This window comes from Panthera onca, chromosome A2 (assembly GCF_046562875.1).
Source record: "Panthera onca isolate mPanOnc1 chromosome A2, mPanOnc1 haplotype 2, whole genome shotgun sequence".
In the NCBI taxonomy this organism is placed as follows: domain Eukaryota; kingdom Metazoa; phylum Chordata; class Mammalia; order Carnivora; family Felidae; genus Panthera; species Panthera onca.
Window position 1 is genome coordinate 4,349,199 of NC_138340.1, and position 26,652 is coordinate 4,375,850.

The 26,652-nt window shown below is 51.3% G+C and overlaps 1 protein-coding gene across 6 annotated transcripts in view; it reads right to left on the reverse strand.

The window, feature by feature from the left end:
* Positions 1-26,652, reverse strand: part of RANBP3 (RAN binding protein 3) — a 55,123-nt gene that overhangs the window by 24,672 nt on the left and 3,799 nt on the right. For 3 of the 6 annotated variants that reach the window (XM_060629963.3, XM_060629957.3, XM_060629956.2), the window contains exons 2-3: positions 9,998-10,053; positions 4,147-4,335 (exon numbers count right to left, since the gene is read on the reverse strand). In XM_060629963.3, coding sequence (XP_060485946.2) covers positions 4,147-4,335; positions 9,998-10,053 — 245 coding nt within the window. Of the gene's footprint in view, positions 1-3,475; positions 3,632-4,146; positions 4,336-9,997; positions 10,054-26,652 lie in introns of those variants that run through there. The other 3 variants (XM_060629961.3, XM_060629959.2, XM_060629960.3) reach the window with 2 other exon arrangements.

Consider the following 26,652-nt stretch of genomic DNA (forward strand, 5'->3'; position numbering starts at 1 on the left):
AGATTCCCCCACCAGGAAGAACCTTCCAGAAGCTGCTGGAACCTCCTGTGGGGTCTGAACTAGCCAACTCAGAAGCAGTAAGGAAACTGATGCCAGCGACTCTCCTCAATAGGAACTAGCACAAAGAAACAAGACAATGCACAAGGAAGTAATTTTTGCTTGCCTTTGGATATGTCAACTCTTCCAGCTGCCCACGTGAGCCTGAGGTCTGCCCCCACCCCCCAACTGCACTGAAGGTCTCAGCTTGCTGTCTGGCTGTCTCGTGCTGTCTTCTCCCCAAATGGAAAGGCCTGGAGCAAAGCAACTCCCTCTGAAGCCAACCCCGGCCCCAAACAAGGCCAACGCAGTCTCCACGCACACTTTTTGCCAACACAGCAGCCTGGTAGTCAGGGGCCACCCCTCACCCCAACCAAGGGAGAGGCCGATTGGGGTCAGCTGAGAACAATGCCCAGGGCACAAACAGCTATGGCTCCTCGGACCCCGGAAGTGTGCATCCAAAGCTCAGGAGCCACAGCCATGGGGACTCGAAGAACAGGCTTCCAGGATTCCTCTGTGGGGAGGAGCCAGGGCAGAAGCAGGTGTGAAGGCCCCATTTCCTCCTCTGCCTCTTCCCACACTAGAATCCACCTCTTTGAGGGTCAGGGTTTCGGGAGGATACCTAGAGGACACTGGGGTCAGCACCCATCTGGGACACCGTGATGAACATACCCCAAATCAACACTTACATAAGGAGGCAGGAAAGAAAGAAGCCCAAAGAGAATCCTTCAATTCGCTTCGGGCTTACAGAAGATGAAAGGCCCCCACGGTGGCGGCTGCCGTGGACGGGTGGAAAGAATCACAGGGGCGGCAGCCCTCTCCCCTCAGAGCCACGGGAACCTCGGGGGGAGCCGCTCGTTCTGTGAGGTGTGCGTGTCCCTCTTGCCAAGGACAAAATAGATGGTAACGTCTAACTCGGAACAGGACCCTGGACTGCAGACGTGGGAAGCTTCAGTTCTTTGTAAAGGATGAAACGGTGAAAATTTATGACCATTGTGCTTATCCAGGATCCCCCACCCCCACCCCATGCCCTGAGAAACCATGGCTCTCATGAGGCTGCTTGGTGTGGCCTCAAGAAGGACAAAGGTGCTAGGCCGATCCAAGGGGAAGGAATGGAGCTGGCCACTGCGTCTCCAAAGCTGACACACAGGGAGAGTAAGCAGGAGTGAACAGCACTGCCTTCCCGACTTCCCAGAAAAGACCAGAAAACGAGACCATGCCAGACACCATTTGGCTTGCCTGGGCCTCAGCGACTCCAGTAGGGACTGATCCGTTAGAAAGCTTGCCTGGCTGGGGCTACAGGGAAATGGATGCCTGGGATGAAGAATCAGTCAAGGGAGGGGACTCCGGACATGTCCTTGTCTTCAAAGGCACTATGGGCTGATTCAATGCTGTTTATTCTGCAACTGGGTGACCAGCTCAGAACTTCTTACTAAAAAGGTAGATACTGAAGAAAAAAAATCATGGCCTCCGAAGGTCTGAATGTCGGGCGGGGGGTGTGAAATGAGGGTCCAAATCCCATGCAGAACCTAGAAGACGAGGGAAGCTGTCCAGCCAGGGGTCTGGTTCCAGGACCTAAGCTTCCTGGTGGGTCTAATAAACACACTTCGGGCTCAGCAGGGCCTTGGCTCTGAGCACCAGTCCAGGAGACTTAAGCCAGACTCAGAGTAAGCACAAAGAGCTGCCTGCTTTCTCCGGATCAGAGAACTTAATTTGGATGTGGTCTGGTCTTCTCCAAGCTGTCTTCTGAGAGCCAGGAAGTCTGATATATAGAGGCTTGTTCCCGGTACTGAGTCTTAGATGGCCAGAGTCCGGGGAGACTGAAAGATGAGCGGGCCCTCTCTAAGCAACAATTCAGCGAGCCGCTATTTATTATAAAGAACTTTCAGCTTTACGTTTCCTCAAGGGATCATGCAATAAAGAACAGACTAAACGTGATGGACGAGATTGGCTGGGTCAGGGTGGGCGGTTTCCTGAATTCCAGTGTGGTACAGGGCAGGATCCAAATCTGTTTGGATGTGAGAGCAACTAGTCCTAGCTAACCAAAGGAACATCTCAACCTGAGAAGAAACTGGGATCAGGTTCCATCTGCTTTAATTTATGCCCTAAGCGACCTAGAAAAAGTTTACTCTGCTTTGAACATGCCCGATCACTAGAGAAAGCCAGTTAATGGCAGCCACTGGCAACAAGCCAGTTTTCTCTGCTGAGAACCCAAAGGAGTAAGTCCTGGTTGGCTCAGAGCTATCACCAAATGATGTGAAGGTGGCACTGACGGGCTTCTGATGGGACCAGGGACTCCCACAGCTACAAATGCTAAAACCAAACAGCACATGTGTGTGTCATGTGCACGGCCATTGCTGCTATGCTGGTATGTTCATCGACTGCTCCCCCCAGTCCTGACTTCCTCCCCCGGTGACCCACAACCCGGCTTGAGGTTTCCCACTGTTAACACTTGACCTTGCATGGCCAGGCTGGGGATGGTTTGAATTTTGGGGGATTAGAGCCTCTGACCCAAAGTCCACAAGAATTGAGAAGTCCAGTCCCATCGGACAGGCTACAGAAATCCCCATCTGGCCCGGCCGCAGGCAGAAGGTGAGACCCCCACCCCCCACCCCGGTCTTACCAGATGGGCATTAGATAAGGCCCACACCAGCCTGTGTGCCTCTGGAGGAACAGCTGCTGTGACTCCACCTCTGTGACCTACCCATTTGCTACTCTCAATCGAAAACCCTCAGCCTCTCGAGTGACAGGCGGCTCTGTGAGCTGTTGTGCTGTTCAGACCAGACAGCAGCAAAGGGCCCCAGAGCCTCTTGGGCAGATCCACACGGAGGTCGTCTGTTCTCAGGGAACCGAGGACACGATTTCCTGTGCCTGCGGAGGCTGAAGGCACAATAACTCACAATACCTGCTCAGCAGAAGGTTCCAGGAGCTGCTGGGCCCCCAACCGAAAAAGTGATCATCTCCTAATTCTTGCTCTGTCAGTTCTGTGCTTGCCTGTGAACCCCTGGAACACTTTGGTGTGGGTGCCTCCCGGCCGGAATCTTTACTGGGCCCAAACCCACTTGTACACCATGAGGGACTGCCCCCGTCACTGCTGCCCGACACACGGTAAAGGCCGTTTATTCTTCTTCCACTACACACGGACTCCTCCAAAATGTTCCAAGTGGCCTCCAACCTCACCTCTGCTGAACATCACTTCTTCCTGTGTGTCCCAGGGTTTGGTGGTTGTAACTGAATTTTCATCATTTCCTTAAGCACCCTGGTGATGTGACACAAGGGATCGCTGAAGGTCTGGGACTGGGACACCCTGGATGGCTACCCAGTGTTGGGTGTGCACAGCAGGGTTCCTCGTTTCCTTAAGAGTCATTTTTCCCTGCCAGAATGGGGGTCTTAGGTACCCACGTGGAGTTTTCAATCCTGAATGTAGGGTGATGTTTACCTTTCCCATTTTATCAACCTCCAAACACTCAAGACATTTCTTGTTCTCGAGAGTTCACAATCTTCTCCACCTATAATCTTCAAAAGCCTTCTCAATACAAAGATAAAGGGCTCAAGGGGTTCCCTCTGGATTCAAAAGAAGAGTCTTTTCTTCTTCCTGCTTTGATTGAAGACAAGCAGTTCACAGCCTAACCACAGTCCAAACACAACCGGTCTTGCAAAGCAGTCTGCTTTAGACACCTCCTCTTCCTCTAGATCAAGGAAGCTGGGGCTACTGGTGTTTCTAAGGCCCTGAACCTGAACGCCCAAATTCAGGGAGAGGAGAAAGAAAAATGGAAGGACGGAGAGGGGGTCGAATTTGATTTGGAAGGTTCTACCCCATTACTCAATCCCTCTTTTGACCCCTTATGTCTCTCTCAGGCAACAGGATTTGCTTCTTGCTAGGGGTGTATATAAATTCCCCCATTTAGAAAGTCTCAATGAAAAAGGGGACTCAATCTTCCCTGACTTTCTGGCAGCAAGAATTAAGGGGTGCTGCAGAGATCATGATCATCTTTTCAGTTATGATCGGCTGCTTGCGGTCTAGGGTCTGACCTGAGGAGCCCAAAGGGAAAGGGGCCGGTCTGGGTTGGGACCCCCAGGCCGTGGAGTGCTGGGTGGAGGTGGACTTACCCCTGCCAGTTCTCGCGGGAAAGGAAGAAGCTGGGCTTCAGGAGTGCTGGCTGAAGCGCTAGCGGGGGCAGGAGGCTCTAGGGCATGCTCACCAGCTGACTCGGGGTGACCCGTGCCATGGTGGGGGGCCTCAGCCTCCCCCCGAGGCTCCTCTCCCGAATCCGACAAGTCTTTTTGCTCTGCAGAGGACTGGGAGCAAAAAAGACAATTTTCCTTCAATGTAAACAAAGGCTGCAACACAGGGCAAGGGGTGGGCGGGGATCGAAGGGCTAGAGACGTTCAGACTTCAGCAGCCCCTGCCTGGGAGGATGAGACAAGAAGCCTGGCACATGCTGTTGTGTTCTGCCCGACGACACTGGCCCTCCAGAATGAAAGAATGGAAAATGAGTGCGGACTTGGCTGCTGTTTAACTTTGCAGGGAGCTTTGAGGTATGCAGGAGGCCTGGGACCCCATTTCCACAACCTGCAGCCTGGAGCTACTGTGCTTATGGGCTGTGAACGAGACGAAGATGGGGGCAGGGCCTCTACCGGAGGGGAACAGGGGCGGTTATGTCCATTTGTCTCTAGGGGTTGATGACCCATCTCTGCAAGGATACTGAGGAGGGAAGTTGGCCCTCAGCACCATTTCTGTCCATTAAAAAAGTGGGGGAGGGGAGGCAGGCCTGGAATAGCCTACAAAACGGAGTGTACACGGTTTACAGTGCTTCTAGCACCTTCCAATTCGTTCCGCTTAAACCTGAGATAAAGGGAGTGCTTTCTCGCCTCAGTGAGTGCAGATGTGGGGTGACCAAACCAGCTGTCAGAGACACAGAGAGCTGGCTTTCTATCAGATGGGTGGGAGTTCAGCTGGAGGAGGGAGACCCTTGGCCTAGGATTTTCCCACGTTCACCCCAAATACCTTGGCAAGGGTGTATTTAGAAAACAGCCAGGGTAAGAGAAAGCTGGTTCTGGAAATTTTTGTTCTTGAAGGTACAACACCCCTGGCTTCCTACGAGGTGGTTCCTGGGATTCTGGAGGGGCTCCCAGGGACCGGGAGCTCTGGGACGAACGGGAGCTCTTGAGGAATGGGTTACAAAGCCGGTGTCCTGCAACAGATGGGCTCTGGTCCCCAAATCTCCCGCTTGGCATCGTTCGCAACACGGAGTCATTTCTCTCGCTCTGTGAACTGAGTGGCCACCTTGTCCTTCCACAGACCTGGCCACTCTTCTTCTGAGTGTGAAGTGACTAAAACCTCTTTACATAGGGCTTGGGGGCTATTCCTTAAAATGCCAGTCTGTTGGATCAAAGGAACTCTACAAAGACGACTTGAGAGAACTTTTGAACATTCTGAGGAAAGCAAAAGCAACAAAATGTGAGCTCATTCATACACCGAACAAGTCAGCAAAACCGATTCTTCCTATAAAGGGGAGAAGCACAGACACGAAAGCCTTCCTTCTCAAGCTGTCCCTCAAACCCACTCAACATGCAGAGGTTGGCCCATGCACCAGTTGGGTGCTACTTTACGGCTGGAGATTAAACACCCGATAAGAGAACATTAAGCCATAAGCTCTGTGGACAATGGCCTATCTCTAATTAGAACCACTTGGGTTCTTTTTTTTTTTTTAACCCCTGCTTTTAGAGCACGAATGTTCAAATGCTCTCATGGCATTGAACTTGAAATGACGGCTAAACTGGAAGACCAAAAAGAAACACATATGCCATTCCAGCGTTTTCTACTTGGGTCTGAGTATTTTTGTCGGACAGGAAAAGGGAGCTCTAGAGAACCAAGACAGGGCCTGTAGTTTTTCAACATATTTGTGAAACTCTGGCATCAAGATTTTGGGAGCCTTTGACATCATCCTGAAATGTACATGGCTGACAAAAACCAAAACGCACACACGCGCACACAGGATAGGCTTGTTAATCAGCAGTAAGCTTTGAAACTGGGTCTAAACATACTGTGGCAGCATTCAGTGACCCCTTCCTTCCTGCCCATCCGCATCTCTGCAACTGCTTTGTCTTTCCACCAAGCAGACGTTACCCCATCGGCCAAGTGCAACTCCCACAAAGCCTTACCCCTGCAGAGTAATACACTCGGAAGACAGAGTGTCTGAAAGAAACATCAGTCGTCACAATCAATGAAACACACTCCTAAGGAGTTTCGAAAATCTCTTTACATCAAAAGGAAGAAAAAACCAAACGGGTCTCCATTCAAGGCAGTTAAGAAACAGAAATACGTGACGGCAAGCCGTTCACGAGGAGCGCCCTCTTGAGGAAGCATGAGAGCATGGGAGGAAGGAAGGACGATTCCGGGCTGTCGGTTGGGCTCTGGGTCTGGGTCCAACTGGATTTTCGGCGTTAGGGCTGGAGTTCAAACTGTCAACCGCTTTCTCTAACAGGGAACAATAGGGGGATCTGACAACCTGTGCTGACACTAAGAGATGCCACCACTGGCAGGCCACCGCCACCAATTTGTAGCCTGCTGTTAATGCAACCTGGACTGTGGTTAGGACTGACAGAAGACGCCACGTGGCTTTGCTACTGAACAAAACCAAAAACCCCGCCTGGGCTAACGGCTTCATTTTTTCTCTTTTTGATTTCAAATCTTTTGCCTCAATCATGGTTCAGATAATAGTTGGGCCTGTGGAGTGTTCTCCTTGGCAGGGGGAGGGGAGACACAAGTTCTTTGAAGGGCAGCCCGCTGGGTGGTTTAGAGACAGTTTACTGAAAGGGAAGTCAGTGGTCCCACATTTGACAGTGGGACTTCCTGGTCTTTGTGGGTCAAGAAAGGGCTCCAGAGATAGTCGTAAGGGACATTTTGCCGACGATTAGGACAACATAAATATGGCCTACGTATTGAAGGACATTTCTAAAATAAGCATCACTTGCTTAGGAGTGACAATAGCTCTGGGGCCATGGCGAGGGCCGCCCTATTCCCAGGAGGCACCTGCAGAAGGATTTAGGGGAGAAGCATCAGGTGGGCACCACCTATAGTCGAGTGCTTCCAGCATTTAAGACAAAGATGTCCGCGCTGAGGCCAGGTGAAGCCAGGTGAAGGACATCCCGGCGTCTGCAGGCTCAGTCTTCTAACTTTTCTGAGGACTGAATATTTTCAAAATACAAAGGTGGACAGGAGAGGAGAAACCAAAACGAGAGCAGCCTGTGCGGCCCGTTCCCAGCTCTGCTTCTGCAACGTGAGAAGCAGACGGGCTGGAACCTGGGCCAGGGAGATGGGAACTGAACGAGGCTCGAACCCTCGTCTGTCAGAAGTGCCACGGCTGCTCCCTGCAGCGCCGCCTCGCTTCTGAGCCGTCATAAGCAGCAGAGAAAGAAAGGAAGATTCCACCTTCACCCGGCCACTACCCACCCAACAGCTCAGACAGCTGCCCTCATGGACGGTCACAGAAGGCCCTCCTTCGCAAACACGCAGAGACTTCCCGCGTCCTGCCGGGGATCTGGTCCCGCAGGCCCGGCAGAAGTGGAGGGCTGAACTCTGAGGAACCGGAGATCCGTTATTTTTAGAAGCCCATTTAGAGTTGGCTCGGAGTGAATGTTTTGATAAGAACTACATTTGCACATTTTTAACATGATGCTGAGCAGTTTCCTAGCTACTCTTCTGATTCAGCCTCACCCCAACCTGCTGGAGGTAATACATGGAAGTTATAGCCTCCGAGCCACAAGGCTGCAGGCAAGAAGCACTTCGACCGTGAAAACAGTATTGAAATGGGAGTCAGAGATTTAAAAAACATTCTAAATTTGGCCGAACAAATGCTACATTTTAGTGTTTCTTCCTGCTGGCTGTCCAAGTCTTCGGGTTGAAAGTATTAATTCCTAAATTTAAATCTGGGGTCGGCCAATTTTTTCTGTAAAGGGTCAGCTACTAAGTATTTTGGACTTTGTGGGCCATATGTCTCTGCCCAAATTACCTCACTCTGCTGTCACAGCTGGAAAGCAGCCTCGGCTACTGGGAACAGGGTGGGCATGGCTGTGTGCCAATAAAACTTTATTTACAAAAACAGGCGGTGGTGGCAGGCCTTAGTTTGCCGACCCGTTTCAAAGTGGTTCAAAAGATCATAAAAACATTCAAAATTCTAAAAGATCCTCGTTTTACAGAAAGCCTGAGAGAAGCAACTTTCACATCTGAAACAGAAACTGAACACATGCATTTCTAAGAGTTAGCAAAGGTGCACCAGCCCCTTCTCTGTGAGCGAACCCCCAAAAGACAAATGACAGAGATACTTGTAATTAAGCTACGTGTACTAGTCAAGGCCCAGGGGAGAGGAGACCCCAGAGGGCTGATGTGTCTTGAAAACAGCACCTGGAAAACTGAGACGAAACAGGAAGAATGTTTCCTTGGGTGCTGTCATTCTCTCTTTAGCAGAAGAACAAACAATGGGAAAGTTTAACATGAGAGCAAGACAAGCACACGAGCCCCGGCTCACAAGAAGGCACCCTGCAAGGGTATGTGTGTGTGTTCGTGGGTTTAAGACACCACTTCTCCCTCCTGCCCCCCTGCGCGCACACACGCTCTCTTCCTGGCACCGTACTTGAACAAGGTCCAGGAAAACGTGGGCCACACAGAAGCCTAGCCTCTCTTCTCAGACCGAGGGACAGGGTCTAGGAGCAGTAGCTGGGCTGTGAGGAGTCCCAAATCGCCAGACCAGCAGTCCCGGACTTCAGGGCTGGCCACGCTGCCAGAGGACCGGGCATCTAGCAGACACCTCGCCTGTGGATCACAAGTCTCCAAAAGGAGAGCTTTTGAACGGATCTGTTCTTATCAACAAGATGTAAATGGATTTGGGGCACCTGGGTGGCTCAGTCAGTTGGGCATCCGACTCCTGATTTCGGCTCAGGTCATGATCTCAAGCCCTGTGTCGTGAAACCAGCTAGGGATTCTTTGTCTGCCTCTGCCCCTCCCTCGTGTGTACTTTGCACTCTCTCAAGAAGAAAAACAAAAAAAAAAAGAAGAAAAGAAAAGAAAGATACAAACAGATGTCAAAACACACCAAATCTAGCACTTTGGTCACTCTGAAATCTTGCAAAGGGTATTAAATTATACCTGCTGTCCTGGGGGTGAGGGGTGGGGTGGGAGGGATCAACTATTTTTTTGGCCAAGTAGAGTCCTCATATAAGCTTGGGAAGCATCACCACAGAACATCAACTACCTTGGACACAACCCCAATCTTCCACACTGATTGGTCAGGGACAGACATAAAATCAACGACTTCTAGGTAAACGGCAGCATGAGACATCAGAACGCTACCATGGCACCAATCAGGCCTTTAACAATCAGGCCTTTGACAAACTGCTAGCTCATTCATTGCTAGGAGTTAGGCAAGGTATTTCCAACATCAGCGCAACCGAGACATTTGAAATCCAAGAGCAAGAAGGCAACAAAGAACAAAGATGGATGGTAAATACATAATGCAAGCCAAGTACTAGATAATTATTCTAAATGCATTTCTGCCAAGTTGGTTGGGGGCCAAAATATCTCCCTAAAATCTTTAAAGGTCCTGTCTTCCCCTTGAACCACCATTACTCGCTCTCCTTCCTTCCTCCTTCCCTCCCCCTCCCCCTTCCTTCTACCTTTTCTCTCCTACTCTTCCTAATGTACAGAAGCATTTCTAAAATGAACCATTAACAATTAGAAAGCAGCTTCCTACCACTGTTCATAGCAAGGCTTCTGAACCCTTTTCACACACGCCCGTCTTAACCTCTCACCAGGATAACTTAAAGCCACAGGACCTTTTCCTTTCAAGCTCAAAGTGAAGGCTTAAAAGAGAAGTACCCTTGGCCTTGTGACCTGGGAGAGACCTCTGGGAGAAAACAGATCAGAGTAATCATGTGACGAGAGAACATACCGGCCCCTTACCTTTTGTCCTTTATCCTTCTGAAACACAAAGACGGGCGGAGCAATGGCAGGTTTTTCTGCAAAAAGAAAAATTGGTTGTTTTCCCCCCAACACTATATTCATACAGTAAACAAAGCTGCATTTGTTTGTAATAAGTTAAAAGCAAAAACCAAACCCGATATAAAACTAGTAACTCCAAAGAACATCAAAATCACTTAGAAAATGGTTTCTTAAAGTAGCCACGGGGGCGTGTTGTTTGTGAACATCTGACACTTAATGTTAGGGTGTGTGCACTTTTCTGGTGCATGTTATACATCAAGAAAAAGGTTGCAAGACTCTCTTAGAACAGCCACGCCAGTGATGGACAGAGAGTGGTGGGGAGGGCGGCACGCTGCAGGGTATCCAAGGCAATGCCGTTCTGCGCCATCAACCGTGGCCTTGCAGGAATGTGGCACAGAGATGTCAGACCTTTACGTGGCATCTCCTGAATTTCAAATGCTGAAGACTAGTTTAGGTTTATCTTTTTTTTTTTTTTTTTTTTTTAATTTATAGGCCAGCGGGGGCCGGGGGATAACCAGACTACAACCTCTATCCACACAGCTCATGCTCTTTGGAGAGCTTACCCTGGTTGAGTCACCTGACATTCCACCTGGATCTCTAAGTGACTGCCCATTAAAATAAAAAAAAGGATTTAAGGAGTTGCGAAAATTCTGAGTCCATCTTGCATAGCTGTTGTGGAAGGAAGACACCCTTTGAAATGTTCAGACACGTGATGAGACCTATTGTTCTCAGGCAACACCATTTCTCTCTTACCCAGGGGCAGCTGAATCTACAGCCCTTTGCCACTCGTGCCTGCGTGGATGGCAGCGGGGACTGTGGGTGAGGACTACGTTCACCCGTGGGGGCAGGCCCGGATGCTGCCTGCCTCATTGCCTGGGGGTTGGGTATGGTGGCTCTGGGTGCACCCAGGGCCCTCGTCAGCATTCAAAGCCTCGAGAGCAGACAATGGATGGGAAGCAGACAATGGATGGGAAGCGAGGGGGATCATGAATATGGGGAGCACCGCACAGCCCTGCTGTTGTGGAGCCCTCGGTCCTGGGAAGCCAGGATAACAGAAAACCTTCCCTTACACCAGCTTTACCCAGTAGGACCGCTAGGTGGGAGGGGACACAACCTGTGGTTCGAGAGCGCAGTTGCGTGGGGAGCTGGTCATAGCGGCTGGTCTAGAGAGTCAGGAGAACTTTCCTGAGAAGAAGTGGCTATGCTGAAGTCCAAAGAGAAGAGGCCAGAGGGGCTTGTAATGTGACGGGGAGCCCCAGGGGCAGATGATCTCTGTGCTAAAGATTCGGGAAAGTGCCGTAAAAGGAGTTGGGTTCAGGTTCAAAGAACAGTGTGGGGAGGAGGCTATACAGAGACACTACTAGTCAGGAGGGTATGGCGATCACCCACGCTAAAGATGGGGAGGGGAGGAGGTGGGAGGAGGAAAAGGGACAAGACTGAGACGATCGAAAGCACACTGGCCCACTCCCATCCCCCCAGATTTTCACTCTTTGGAGAAGTAGAACAGACACTGGTCTTGACTGGGGGGCAACAGCCCACTGACGGCGGCCATTCCCTCCACTGTGCTCCACGCAGCACCTGAGTCCCTGAGTCTGATCCACCGTGACAGTCCTCACCACGCACAACCCACGACGAACACTGGGGTGGATGACATGGATGAGACCAAAGTACAAGGGAGGCGGCTGGGGGACAGAAGGGTCGCCTACGAAGCTTCCACGATTCCCTAAGCAGCCATGTCCCTGGCACAGGGGTTGGTGCTGCTTGACAAACCCGCGTGAATGAATGATCGAATGTGCCCATGCCAGACAATAAATGCCAGCAACGGAGGGGTGGAGGGGCCCTCGGACGGCAGCAGCTTATCCACACTATTTGTACTATGGGGATCCCCAGAGATCTTCGGGCCCTGCCCTTTACCCCACAAGCCCAGCATCCAGGGCTGCAGATCCAGGCCTGGACCTCACTTATGCCTTAGACTCCCAGCTGCTGCAAGGAGCTAAGGCACACTGGAGGGAGTTGTGAGTGTGGGCCGGCCCTGCATCCCTCCAACCCCTCCCCGTTTCTTTGGGGAACCACCCCTCCCTCGTCCCTGGGTTCTAGGTCTGAGGACGTTCCCCCAGGGGACACAACATGTAATTAAGCCCAGGCCACTGACAGTGAATGAGACTTGGGTCTAGGACTTTTGTTGGAGCCGGTGAAGGGGTGCTCTGTCTCCGCTGGGACTGCAGAGCTGGTGGAAGGTAACCCTGGGGTTGTGAGCAGTGTCACGTCACCAAAAGGGACCTTGGACCGGAGTCAATCCAGTGGGAAGCAGAGCTGGAGATGGAGGAGGAAACTGAATCCTGGAGAAACTGGTGGAAGCCGTGGGTCCAGCCCAGCCCAGAGCTAACCTCACCTCCACTGGACTTTTCAGTTAAGCCAACAAATGCTGATTTTTGCTTAAGCCAGTCTGAGCTTGGTTTCTGTCCCTTTCTCTAACAGCCTCCAGCCTGAGAGGAAAGGCGTAGCCACCGCAGACTTAACTAAACACACACACTACTCTGTACAAGAAACCTTGCACGGCCTCTCGGTGAAGCACAGATTCTCTTTCTTTCTCTCTCTCTCGGGACATATGACCACCAGATACACTAAGTATTTATGGGTTATGCTCTATCTCCCCTACTAAGACATCAACTCCATGAGATCGGAGACCGCCTCGCTCCCCTTGCTGACTCGTGGTCTGAGATCAATACTTGGCATCAACAAATACTGGATGGAGGGAGAAGTAAAGGTAAGGGGGTGCTGGGGAAAATGGATGGAAGGCCACTGAGGAAGGACTAGAACAGACAGAGAACCAACTGGATGGCAGACGAAGAGCTTTCTGGTGCTGGGAATTATGTCGGCACCTAGAAGGGGCTGCGGTGATTTGGGCAAACGAGGGAGAGTTGGGCTGCCTCTGGGTCCCTGGGACAGGACAAAGCCACAGGGCAGGTCAAGGCACGAGCAGGCAGAGGTCCCGTGTGAGAAGAACAACTCTGCACCACAACCGGGCACGCTGCTCAGCTGGGGTCGGAGGGAGGCAACAGAGGGGCCACGGGGGCCAAGCTGTGAAAGCGGCTTCCTGAAGAACCGGAACCCCGGCCGATACTCCCTCACCAGATCCCGGCCCGGGTCCTCCACCCCCTCGGCCATCACTATGGTAGTTAAGAGCCTTGTTGCTGTTTCCGCACCTCCGCTCTCACTCCCTGAAGGCAGTGTCCGCACGGCAGCCAGAAGCCCTGGTGTGACACACACACTTAAAGCAGCACCGCCCTCCCAGACGGGGCGGAGTCCCCCCCCCCCCCCAGGCGGCCCCCACCTGACCACTACCCGGGCACTGCCCGGCCTGTGGTCTGTGACGCTCTGGACGTCTGCTTGGAGCACATTCGCTTCTCTTCCGTGGCCTACACTCGTTCGGGCACAGGCACCGTATCCCTTTGGAAGCTCCGAGTTTGATCTACATTCCCGCCCCCTGTGCGTGCGCCTGGGCATGCTTTCGGCCTACACCCACCACAGGTCACACTGAGGCTGCCTGTCAGGGAGGCGGAGAGACCACGGATACAGCATCCCCGGCTCATCAGCCGGTGCACACTACGAAGCAGCAGCCGATAAATGTTTGAACTGAATCCCCTCTGCACTTTTTCACACGTGTAACACCAGCTGCTATGTAATCACGCCAGTATTTATTGAGCCCTTAAGCTGTGCAAGGCTCTACAGGCACAATGGGGAACAGGAAGTCAGGAGCAGAAAACCTCAGGGTAAAACACCTGATGAAAAGGGATGGGATGGGTGTGTTTGTATTCGTGGCCTGGAGCTTGTGGGGGGTAATTTGTTCGCTGCACCCCCCCAACATCTATCCCCCCCCCCGTTGGCAGCTCTAGAAGAACGGGGGGGGGGGGGCTCTGTTGTGTTCACCGCTGTGCCTTCAGAGCTACACACGTAGTAGACGCTCAACACGAGGTTCGAGTAGACGCTCAACACGAGGCTCAACATGAAATGTCACTAGGATGGTGACCGGTGAGGTCAAGGCCCTCTGGGACCCCCACTGATGGATGGTTTGGTGATTGTGACAAACCCAACCACTACACTAACCAAAATGTGGCCACAAACTTCCGTCAGTTCTCCACCAAAAACACAAAGCACCAGAGTCACACAGATTTCATTTCCACTGGGCTCCAGGAGGGCCGACGTCCACTAAGTCTGCAAATTAGTGCTGACGTTACAAAAGGACAACTCGGATGCACCCCATTCCAAGGAGGAGCGCCCCACACTCACCACAGCAGCCACAGACTTTTCTTAACTGGCTCCCATCAAACTGCCTCTGGTTATGTCACTGGACAAGCAGACTTCACTCAGCCGGCTGAAACCCAAGTTTGGGGAATGAACAGGGGACAGAGCAATGAGGCTTCTGTGACTTTTGCTTGAATTCCCAGCCCAGCCGGTCTGTCACAAGCAAAGGGAAAAACACCACCAGAGATTTCTAGACATACCCGGGCCACCATGAAGACCGAAAATATGAAAATGTTAATCAAACGCCAACAATTCGATCCAGATTCTGTCAACCAGGTGTTCTGTTTTGTTCCTGTAAAATGCTCTCTGATGGAAGGAGTTTGGAAAGAAGGAGCTCTCCTGGGGCATTGGCTCAACACATCAGCACAGCAAGGGTTAAGAAAATCAACAGTAAAGAAACCTGCTTAACCAAATGTTCCCCAAAGTTGTATGACCAGGGAACCCCTTTCCCCATCCCCTCCCCGATGGGAGGCGTGAGAACCGTTATCCTGTGGATGGCCGTGGCCAACACTGGTGTGTGAAGTGGGGTGCGATTCGGAGCCCCCGAGTGGCTCCCACTACAGTGGGCTCCACCGGCTGGGAATGTGGGAGGCGCTCTGGCCTCCGTGAAGCTCTCAATGACACTGCGTGCCAAGTCCACGGTGGCTGCTGCCACGTCCAAACCCTCCTCCACACGCTCCTGCTCGGCTCACGCAGTCCAGGCGGCACCTCGCCTGAGCCCAACCGTGATCCCAGATGCTGATCAGGCCCCGGGGCGGGAAACATCTCCCAACCTCCCAATCCCCAGCAAACAGCAGGGTCGGGGGCACTGGCCAGAAGCAGAAAGGAGTGAACCCCCGGGCCATCGGGCCCACAGGACCTGCTCTCCCTCTGGTCCTGCGTCCCGTGCCACCCTCCACCCAACTGTGAGGCACAGATGCAAAATGGGACTGCCCAGCTGTAATCCCTGAGGACGGGGGCCGTCCTGGATCTGGTCTTTGCAGTCATGGTGACAACACGGACAGGCAAGCCCAGTCACAGAAAGGCTGCAGAGTTCTTGTTTCAAACCTCTGCCAGATGTCTGGGACTTCTCCACACACACCCCCTAACCCGTCTTCAGGCCGGTGCTGCTCCCACGGGCATTGCTGACACAGCCCTGACTGACAGGACACTCTACGCCACCCAGCAGAGCCTGGGAACCACTCGGCCTGCCGCACATCTCGCTACATTCATAGCTTCAATCATAATATTCATTCGGCAACTCCACACACCCGAGTGCCCACTGGGCGCCAGGCCTCATGCTGGCCTCCAGGGTGTGGTGGTGACAAGGAGAGATGTGTCCCCTGCCTGCCAAGAGCTGACGTCAGACTTCAGTTGAATGTTGCAACACAGAAGAAGCACAAAAGTGACTCGAGTGCGGAGCAGGGGCATCCAACCTGGTGAGGGTGTGGAAAAGGAGTGGATCTGGGAAGGTTTCTAGAGGGATGTGCCATCCAAGCAGAAGGACAGCAGCATCTAGCCAGGTGACCAGGAACGGGGATGAGGAGGGCAGCAGAAAGCGAGGAGCACCGGGAGAACTCAAAGGTCAAGGTGGTGTCTGCTCTGTGCCTGCTAATTTACTAATGCTTGCAACACACCAGCTGACTCCCGACTCTCAAGGACAGACAGAAAACAGACCACCCCAGCCCAGGGCCACAGGAGCACAGTGCGCCCCCTGCCTTCACCGGATCCCAGGTTTGCACATCTACGTCTGCGAGGTCTAGTGTAAAAGCTCCTGGAAGGTAAGCACCAATCATTCAGGCAGTTCCTTTCTTGAAGACACAAGTTAAAGATGGCTCCAAAGAAAGAAGGCGGGGGTCCCTGACATGCAGGCTCCCTCCTGACCCGAGGGACCACAGACCACTCTCCCTACAGGGAGCACAACTCTCTGGGTAAAAGGTTTGGGGGGGGGGGGGTTACCTCCAAGAAGGCAGGCCCTTCTCCTAGGGCAGAACTGAGCTGGGGCCCCGGCTCATAGAGAAAGTCCTCAGATGCCTTGGGTGCAGGTGAAGGAAGTCCTAAAAGCCTTACCCAAAAGTCACGTCCGTAATTTGGTGTATGATATCTGTGTCAGGGAGAGGGCCCATAGAATACCTCCTCAAACAGTGGTAAAGAGGCTCAAAAGGAGAGAGTTTTAAACAAGTCCCATACTTGAGAGAATTAAAACACTGGGCTTCCTGGTACCATCCCTGTAAGTAGGCCAGGGACCAGGACTCAGGGTTTTACTTTGTCTTTTCTGTCCAGAAGCTGACTGGTGGCAAAACCCTAAAGAGAAAATGACATATGTACCTATCTCAGCGGCAGCAAGAATGCAAGAAGGAAAGGGGTGCAGCAAGAATGTTTTGCATGGAAGCCAGTGTAAGAAGGAAGAAGAACCCTTGGGGGGGCAAGCAGGTGACGGCAACTGCCCAGATGTGAGGAAAGGAGGTGGAGTCCCTGCCACCGGCTGCAAGCGTGGGAAGGACAGCACGGAGCTGGCCTGGACCCCAGAGGCGGCTCCGTGACAGAAGAGAATGCTTCTCCACCTGTGGGTAACGGAGGTCCTGGGATTGGGATCCCATCTTTAGACTTCTGCCAGCCTGTGTCATGTGATTCACAGCAAGGACATTCCTAGTTGGGGTTTCCCAAAACCCTGGGATGGTTTCATACGTGGGTGAGCAGTCAGAGGGGGCATATTTATGGGCTGGGCAGGCACTCCATGCTTGATATGCCTCACCTCCCTGAATCTTTGCAACCACTTCTGGAGGGAGGCCACACAAAGGGCTTTATTTTACAGAAGAGAAAATGGAGACTCAGAGGCTTGAGTGACCCAAGGTGCCGCCAGCTCTCCAACTGCATCTGAGCTACGCTGCCAGCCAGGTACCAGGGCCAAAGGGGGAAGTTACTACTTCGGTTTTGCATCCTTCCATATTTTCCGCTTGGCTGGGCCTTAGAGCTTAAGATGTGGACACTCTTTTCTTCTGAGAAGCAATAACATCAGGAAGAAAGCAGCTGTCAGTTAACATTCCAGAAAAGCACAAAGGAAACCAGACGGTGTGTGATGAGTTCTGGGGTGACCATCTGCCTCAGACAAGGGTGCTGTTATTAAACAGCAGATCCCTAGGATGGCCAAGGACACAATGAAGGCACAGTCCCAGGTGTGGACGCCCTACAGTGAGACAAGGTACACTGACTTCATCTTCCCAGTGTCAACCACACAATGCCCTGCAGAACATATTCAGAATCGAAGCTGAAAACCCATTCTCTCCACGCTGTGCAGGAAGTAAAGTACACAGACACTACCGGCAGGCCCGCCCTCCCAACAAGCTTTGACACCCCCAGTGGCTGCCTCCAACCTTTGTCTCTCAGGACTGCCTGTTAAACTAAACAGAAGAAAATATGTAGGCTCAGGAAAACACAGAGAAGGGAATCTGGAATATCTTTGCCTGTTCTGTTTATTCCCCTCCTAAATGATGACTCAAACACCTGCCAGGAAACGGCCCCCATCTGGAAAGCCACTTGGAATTCTTGACCAAAATGTCAGCAAGGTACTTGTGTAAAATGAGCTTTAATCCTGGGCTGATGTGTCTTAATCTTCTTATCTGTGCAAAAAATATGGAAAGCATCTTGGCAACACAAATAACAGTCTGTTAAGACGTGACAACTGCTTTAATCCTACAACACTTTCTATCTCAACCCTTCAAGTTATTTCTTTGCTCAGGAATTATTATAAACAGTTCAGCGCAGCAACATAAAGGTGAATTTGTCACTGATGTGTCAACTCTATTCGCAAACTAATTCTCTGGTGAAGAATAGATAATCTCAAACATGCTGTTGCTAGGTGATGCCTCTCTTGATCTTGGTGTCCCAAATGCTCAGTGGCCACCCAGTCCAACTAGGAGAGGGTGGGGGGCCCCTTAATTCCTTTTTCAGTACTAGAATATGTTCTTCCCCAAGCAACTCCCAGCTGGCTTCAGGGAGATCATACAGGGCATAGTTTCGGAGATGATGCTATCTTTTATTTTACGCACTTCTTTCTGGAATGCTCTCTTCGTCCTGCCATTATCTTTACCTACTGAAATCCAAGCCACTTTCCAAGGCTGTAATCTATGCTGGGGACACTGGCGTGTCCCCATACTTCAAACAACAGTGTGAGCAACACGCAACCCACGTTTGCTGAACGGCCTTCACTAGACCCAGCAGCAGGTGCTTCACACACCCGGTCTCATTTCATTTCATGTCATCACATTCCTGTGATGTCCACACTGTTTATCATCTCTGACCTGCAAATCATGAGATAAGACTGAGACGCCTCAGACAGATAGTGCTTTGCTCAAAGTCACAAAGCTGGTAAGTGGCAGAGCTGGGACCAGAACCCCGAGCCTGACTTCCAAGCTGGATGCCTCGGGTCCCGAGGCCAAGCCCAGGGGCCAAGCCTCACTCTGCCGCCTTCTACACAAATCGGCCCTGCAGTCGAGCCCTTCTGTCCCTCCCTCTCCGCCCCAGTCGCCCAGACTGTAAGTGGCTGTGACAGAACCTGTGCTTTGGGCACCCCTGCGCCTTGAATCCAAGAGAAACCCCATAGACTTATTAAATAAATCATACAAAGTCAGCAGCTTCACCAAAAGAACGCAATTCAGGGAGCCAGTTTTGCCACACGTTTCTAACTCTGCCGCTAGGTGGCGCGACACAGGCAGAGCTGAGGTGAAATAAAAGTGGCCGAAGGCTGGGGGAAAGTTCCAGGAAAGACCACGGAAACCACCCCCACAGGAAGGAAACCTAAGGACTACAGAACTTCTGCTGAGGCAGCAGACCAAAACTGATGAAATGCGGGCTCTGATTTTTGTGTGCATTCAAACTGGCCTCAACCACTCGTGGCTGGGATCCTGGGCACCGCAACTTACCTTCCCTGTTCCCTGGCCGTCTAACAGGGATGGTGCTGTCCCCCAGGCAGTCCCAGGGAGGGTTAAATGGAATTATGCACACAAAGTGTTTCCGGAGTGGCTGGCACACAGCGGGGATTCCACCTCGGCATTACTATCATTATTATAATTATACCCAGAAAACGGCAAGCACATTGATGCCACCTTAAAGCATGGGTCATGGATTCAAGGACTGGATCCAACCCCCAGGTCCCCAACAATGATGAATATGCCTCAAAATGTGGCCCCGTCTAAAGCTGCCCAGATTCCGGGACAACTCAAATGCTCAGTTGTTCAGAATCCCTCAAGCCCTGACCTGAACGAAGGCTAACCAGTTAAACCCTGCTTGCAGCCACACGATTTACTGAGCCTCTACCATGTGCCAGACACCATGTCTGGCACTGGAGACAGGATGAACGGTACACAAGAGGTGCTATAAGGAAGATAAGACAGGGTGGTGGGAAAGAGTACCGGGAGAAGGGTACTGTAGGGGGAATGGTTGGGTATGGCCTCCCTAAGGTGCCATTTGAACCTCAGACATTAAAGGAGTAAGGCAGGTGAATGTGCAGAGGGCATCCCAGGTACGAGAGTCCTAAGGACAGAAAGAATTTAGAGGCTAATGTGGCTGGAGAGTTAGAAAAAACATAGGGGTTGGGGTGGGGTTGGGGTCCATGGTGAGGAGTCTGGATTTATCCAGTTTAAAGGGAGGCCAGAGGAGGAGACCAAGGAGGGGAGTTTGATCTGGTTTATATTTGTATTTATTTATTTAAATGTTTGTTTATTTATTTAGAGAGAGACAGAGAGTGAGTGGGGGAGGAACAGAGAGAGAGGGAGACACAGAATCCGAAGCAGGCTCCAGGCTCCGAGGTGTCAGCACAGAGCCTGACACGGGGCTCGAACTCACTAACTGCAAGATCATGACCTGAGCCGAAGTCTGACACTTAACGACTGAGCCACCCAGGAGCCCCTGTATTTATTTTTTTAAGTTCATTTATTTATTCTGAGACAGAAGGAGGGAGGAGCAGAGAGAGGGAGAGAGAGAATCCCAAGCAGGCTCCAGGCTGTCAGCGCAGAGCCCGACACGGGGCTCGATCTCATGAATCCTGAGACCATGACCTGGGCGAAAATCAAGAGTCAGATGCTTAACTTACTGATCCACCCAGGCGCCCCGACCTGGTTTGTATTTTTAAAGGATCTTGCTGGCAGTGGTCCTCACACAATTCTTCGTACTTTGTGTGTGAGAAAGGTTTGGTAATAAAATGCTGGGGAACATCTCCCTGGGGGTGGTGAGGAGGACAGGTCTCATGGAGGCAAGCACAAAAGAGGGGACCAGTGAGGAGCCTTCAGGAATCATCTAGGTGACAACTGGTGGGGCAAATAGCAACCCGGGCTAGTCCTGTGGCCTTGGAGACGGGGCAGAGTGGGTACTCTGGCAGACTGTGGAGACTGAGCTGGCTGGTGCCTCAGCTGTGGGAAGACAGAGGATGGTAAAGGGGCCGTGAAAGTACGTCTTGCTCACTCAGCGGCAGACGCTGTTAGCTAAAACAAGCCTGTCTCCTGTGGCAATGAGACCCCACAAGCAGGGGGGCCCTCCAATGGTGCTGATAATGACTGATCCAGGCTCTGGACCCTTAGATCCCCATGGGCTACCGCCATCAACACTACGAGACATCCTTTCCCCTCTGAGTAAAGGGTGGTCTGTGTCCTCACAACCTGAGAAAGCCAAATTCGCAAAAACCATGTGCCCCATTCCCACTCTGCTATTACAAATGTGACACAGCCATTTTCTGGGTCAGCAAATTCCTGAAATTCTGTGTGGCAAACCTGGGGGAGTTCAACTACAGCAAAGGCATTTTAAACTTACTACACAGAGCAAGGCCTGCCTTCTAAACACGTGCATGGAATAACCACTCCCATCTCTGCAAATACCAAGTTCTCTTTGAGAGGAACAGCCAAGCATAGTGCCCTACATGGGCCAGTCTTCCGGAGGAGAACTCGTGCCCATGAAGTCAGTGCTCCTGACCCACCACAAATGACTGACCGTGGGCTCCCAGGCCAAAGAATGGAAGGAGGCACACTGTCCCAGTTGACTCTCCCTGCTTACATGGCCTTTGGCCCCAGCCCCTGTGAAATGGAATGGCCCGAACCCAGAGCATCTCTGAAGGTCCTTACATTGAACTTGAGACAGTGCTGAATAAAGGTCATGGTTCCTCCTTAACAGGGATATGAAGTACATGATCCCACTCATCTGCCAAAAGGCCACAATGGAAAAAGGTTGGGAGGGTGAGCCCTAAATTCCAGTTGGTAAACAATCTATTCCTGCATAGTTTTATTTCATTTCATAACCCAGTGCTTCTCACCCACGGGTGATGGGCCCCTTGGGGACAGCAGGCGATGGCTGGAGATACTTCTGGTTATCACAGTGCGGGGGAGCTGCTAATGGCACCTAGTGGGTGGAGACCAGGGACGCTGACCAGTATCCTACAGCGCACCGGAGGATCCCCAAACCATAAAGAATAACCCAACCCCAAATGCTAACTGTGTTGAGGTTGAAAAACTTTGCATTAATTATTTTGAAAATACTGCATTAGATCCTAACTCACATTATATACCAAAGTAAGTTCCCAGTGGGTCAGACAGGACCAACTGGGGTGGTCCCTAGCTTTTGTGAGTCACCTCTCCTCTCCCTCCCCACGCTCTGTATTTAAACGTGTGCAGCATCCTAGGACCTCAGTAGGTCAGATGATTGGGTAATGTAGTTTCTTGGGACTCAATGGACTCCCCTAACCCAGGGTTTCTTAAAACTCAGGCGATTCTGCCCAAGGGGACATCTGGCAATGTATGGAGACGTTTTTCCTTGTCGTGACCAGGGGCAGGGGGTGCCACTGGCACCATATAAAGGCCACAGATACTGCTAAACATCTTGCGATGCATAGGACAGTCCCCACCAGTCCCAATGTCAATTATGCTGAAGTGGAGAAACACGGCTATAATCCAAAGGCAGCTTTCGCTCTACTTGGACATCCACCAGAAGAGTAACATCCGGTAGTAACTGACAGCACATCTCCACATGCCAGTGGGTCAATTACCTGACACACGTTCTCCCTCAACAATGACCCTCAGGCTTGATGAGCATCATCCCCATTCTACAGATGCAGGAACAGAGGTCAAATATGCTGCCCAAGATTCTGGGCAACTGAGTGGCAGAGGTAAGACACAAACCAATTGTGCCACGAGGAGTCAACCAGAGCCTGCCAGGCAGTCCTGGGTTAAAATTGCCCCAGGCTGGAGAGACGAGGGAGAAACCCATGCCGATCTCACTACATGGCTCCACGATCACATGCTAGCAGTGCTCAAGCTTCTTGGTCTCGAGACCGCTTTCCAGGCTTGTAAATTATTGAAGATCTCCAAGAGCTTTTGCAAATGTTGGCTACAGCTGTTGACACTTACCACGTTGGAAATTAAAACCAATACCGAAACGTTAACTTATTTAAGGTAGTAAGTCAGCAAAGGTTTAGCTAAACAATATATTTTTATGAAAAATAAGTTTTAAAATAAAAGAAAATTAGTGAGAAAAGCGGCATTATTTTCCATTTTGACAAATCTCTTTAACGTCTGGCTTAAGAGAAGACAGCCAGCCTCCTACCTGCTTCTACAGTCCATCTGTTGCTGTAACGCTATTGTAACCTTTGGATAAACCGCCACTGTCCGTTCACAAGAGAATGGGAATGGAAAGGGCAAACAATGTCCCTGTATTGTGATGAAAATCGTTCTGAACTTGCAGTCCCCTTGAAAAGGTCTTAGGGACTCCAAGAGGCCTCTGGACCATCTTGGAGAATTGCTGCCATATGCTGTTCTCCGAGTCCCAGCATTCTGAGGACAGTGAATCCTGAATTCATTACAGACCCGCCAAAGGCTTTATGCTGAGGTTCCATGCTAACGTGCAGAGACCGCTGCGTCTGGGACGTGGTACAATAGGGCTGAAACCCAAACGCCAACCAAGGTCAGGCAGGCACCGGAAAAGGAGGAGGTGGGCCAGTCCCAGGCTACTCGGTGGGGACTGCGGTGTCCCCGAGGGCACACAATCTATCTTAAGGGCGGCAGCTGCTCCTCAGTCCTGGCCACTCATTACTGTGCAGGACCACTGGAAGAGGCTGGTTCCTGCTTTACAAGAGAAACCAGAAACCTGGATCATTTTCCCCCCTGAAATCTCTGAATTCTTAAGTGCTGGTCCCTAATTAAAAACAAACAAACAAACAAAAACCTTTATATGGGCCAAATTAAACATGTCTGCTTGCCCCTGAAGCAAGTTTGCCACTTCTGCCTGTGGTTTTTGAGTCTGGCTTCGTATCATAAAACATCCGTGGAGCTTTGTAAAACTACAGACACCCAGGACCTCCTGCAACCATCGCTGATGGGGCGGCCCGGGCGTCAGTTTTTATTGTCCTCAACAGGTTCCTTAAACAAGTGTGAAGTGCCCTCAGGGTTAAGATTCAGGGCATGTACTAGGCAATAGCACCCCGAATGCCGAAACTGCCAAGGATAAAGCAAAGTGTGGACATGCGGCGGGCTTTTCTAAGGCCCTATGCTATTTGCTGCCCTACCAAGTAGTGCAAAGTCATACCGAACACGGCTCCACGGGTCCCTGGAAGGGTAAGGTGCATAGGTGGCAAAAACAAATCCCCTCCACACAAAAGAACTCCTGCTGCTTGCGGCCACCTTCGCCAGCACCACTAGATCCTGAACAGATAATGATGCAAACCCACCTGCCTCCGGACGGCTTCCAAGTACCATGGAGAGCTACCACGGCCACCTCTGCTGCCTGCCTTCTCAGGGTTCTCCCAACCAGACAAAGGCCCGTCTCAGATCCCCCAAATGCATCCCATCGCTCCCCAAGTGGTCCTCATCTCCCACTCCACCCTGGCCTGTTCCCTGTGCGCGAACTCACTAACAAGGCGGGAATTCAACTGGCGCCTGAAATGCCCCCTTTGCCACTGCCACACGTCACTCTTCCAAATGCCGTTCTGAACTTGTCTGCTCTAGACTCACTTCATTCCTACTGCCTCCACTCGCCCCAATTCCTCCACAGTATAAACACACACCAGGCCCTGACTATCTCTGATGCCCAACGACCCTGCGAGGGTAAGGGGACTGCTTGGGCAATCCCATGCACAGTTCACGCAGAGTTCAAAAGTTCTGCAGAACTACGACCTTTTCTGTCTATACAACGGAGCCCAAACTTAAATTGTCTTCAAAGTCTATAAAGATTCCACAGCCTCTGAGGGCGCATACCACTTCACTTATCCTAAAAGTTAAGTTTAGGGCAGGGGAAGGAGACGGCGAGAATTGAGCAAATTGAGAATTCTAACCACTTGTGGAGTTCTGGATCCACCATAAAAATTCACTGGCATCTCATTCTCTCAAGGGTCAGGCTTTATGTCAACAAGTAAGGTGAAAACTGAGAAAAGCCAAACCGCCCTTGAAAATCTCTAGAGTGACATTTGGTCAGGCTAGATCTGAGCTCCTCAACTGAGGGCAACTCTGCCTCTCCAGGGAACACCGGGCAATGTCTGCAGACACTCCTGGTTGTCGTGTCTGGCGGAGGGAGGAGAGGGAGACAGGAGATCAGAGAAGCTGACCAACATCCTACAAGGCGCAGCACCACAACAAAGAATCACCTGCTCACAAGTGTCTACCGAGGCTGAGAAACCTGGGCCGCACGATCGGACGGAAGGCAAGGCCGAACCCAGGAGGGCTGACAGCCCAGCTCCAGCTGGCCTCCCCTCACAGCTCACCCCGGGGGCCATCTCACTCAGTGGGCTGGATTCACTCGCAGTATTTACACTCACTTCTTGCTCTCTTTCTGCTGAGAATTTAAGCCAAACCAAAAATAGCTACCTTCTACTGACTTTATTACTGTGTGTGGAGATAGGCATTAAATAATTTATATGCATTAATTCATCCAGTGCTCAGAGCAACCATGAAATAGACACGAGTATCATGATTCTCACTGTACTGGTGAGAAAACGGAGGCTCAACGGGGTTAAGATACTTGCTCAAAGTCACTCAGTGAGTGCACGGCAGAGTCAAAACAGAAACCCAATTCTCCGTAAGGCGAAGCCTGTGCCCTGCCATTACTTTATACCGGTGGGTTTCAACTGAGGGTGATTTTTCTCACCCCCTGCCCTGGGACGTTCTGCCGTGTCTGAGAACACTTTTGGTCGTCATGAGCCCTGGACAGGCGTGCAGGGGAGGGCGTGTGCTACCGGCATCTAGTGGGGAGAATCGAGGACAGTGCTGTGCTGCTAAACGTCCTACAGTGCATAGTATAGCCCTCACATCAGAACCATTGGGCTCAAAATGTCAACAGGACCAAAGTTAACAACACTGCTTCATACCGTCTCCCAGGTTTCCACCACCCGTGTCCGCAGGCCAGCGAGGATTCTTACGTATCTGGTATCTTTTAACACCGGGATGTGGAATGCGAGATATCCTATAGCTCAAATACACTTTACTTACCCCTGCCCGTTCTTTACCTTTACCACAGACAAAATTCTGCCTTCAAATCTTGACATCCATCTATGATGCAGAATAACTCCGGGGACAGGACGATTAATGAGCTCAGGATATAGCAACAGCAAAATGCCAAGGAGAACAGAACATCCCTGGATACAAGGATAAACACAAACACAAACACACACACACACACACACACATTCTCCCCCTCTCTCCTAGAAAAGCATTCCAACTGGACTTTAAAAGTCACAGACTACTGGAGTACTAAGAAAGGGCTGTGGGAGTTGCTGTCACCATCCCTGAAGAGATCACCATGGCAACGAAGGCCAACAAGATGCCGTATTAGATACACAATTGGAAACGTTTCTTTGTGCACTAGCACAGCACACCTAACCTGTCCTGCTCGAGCCAGTGGTTCTCAGCCCTGGCTGCCCATCTGAATCACCCATGTTGCTTTCTCACTGTACAAAAGCTCAGGGCCCACCCCACATGTCGCAGAATCGGAGTGGGTGGGGCGTGGGGATTGAGCCTTTGTTGTTTTAAGAAAGCTCCCCCCGTGATTGTGTCGCCCAGTTCAGGTGCACAGTCACGGCCTCGGACTCACACAGAGGTGGCAGTGGCCCAGGGAAGAGAGACAGAAGGGTAGGGTGTGAAGAAGGACCAGCTTCGAATACCAGTTTGAAAAGACGGAAGCTAAGACAGCATCTGACTGGAGATTAAACCAGCAAGAGGAAAAGCACGCATCCTTTAGGCAGTCCCTAAAGCTTCGAAACGCATAGGCGAGAAAGCCCTGCTTTACACAGCAGATCATAAATTAAGCATTCTAGCAGGCTGTACAAGCCAAAAAGCCACTAAGATTTGATATCCTGGGAACAA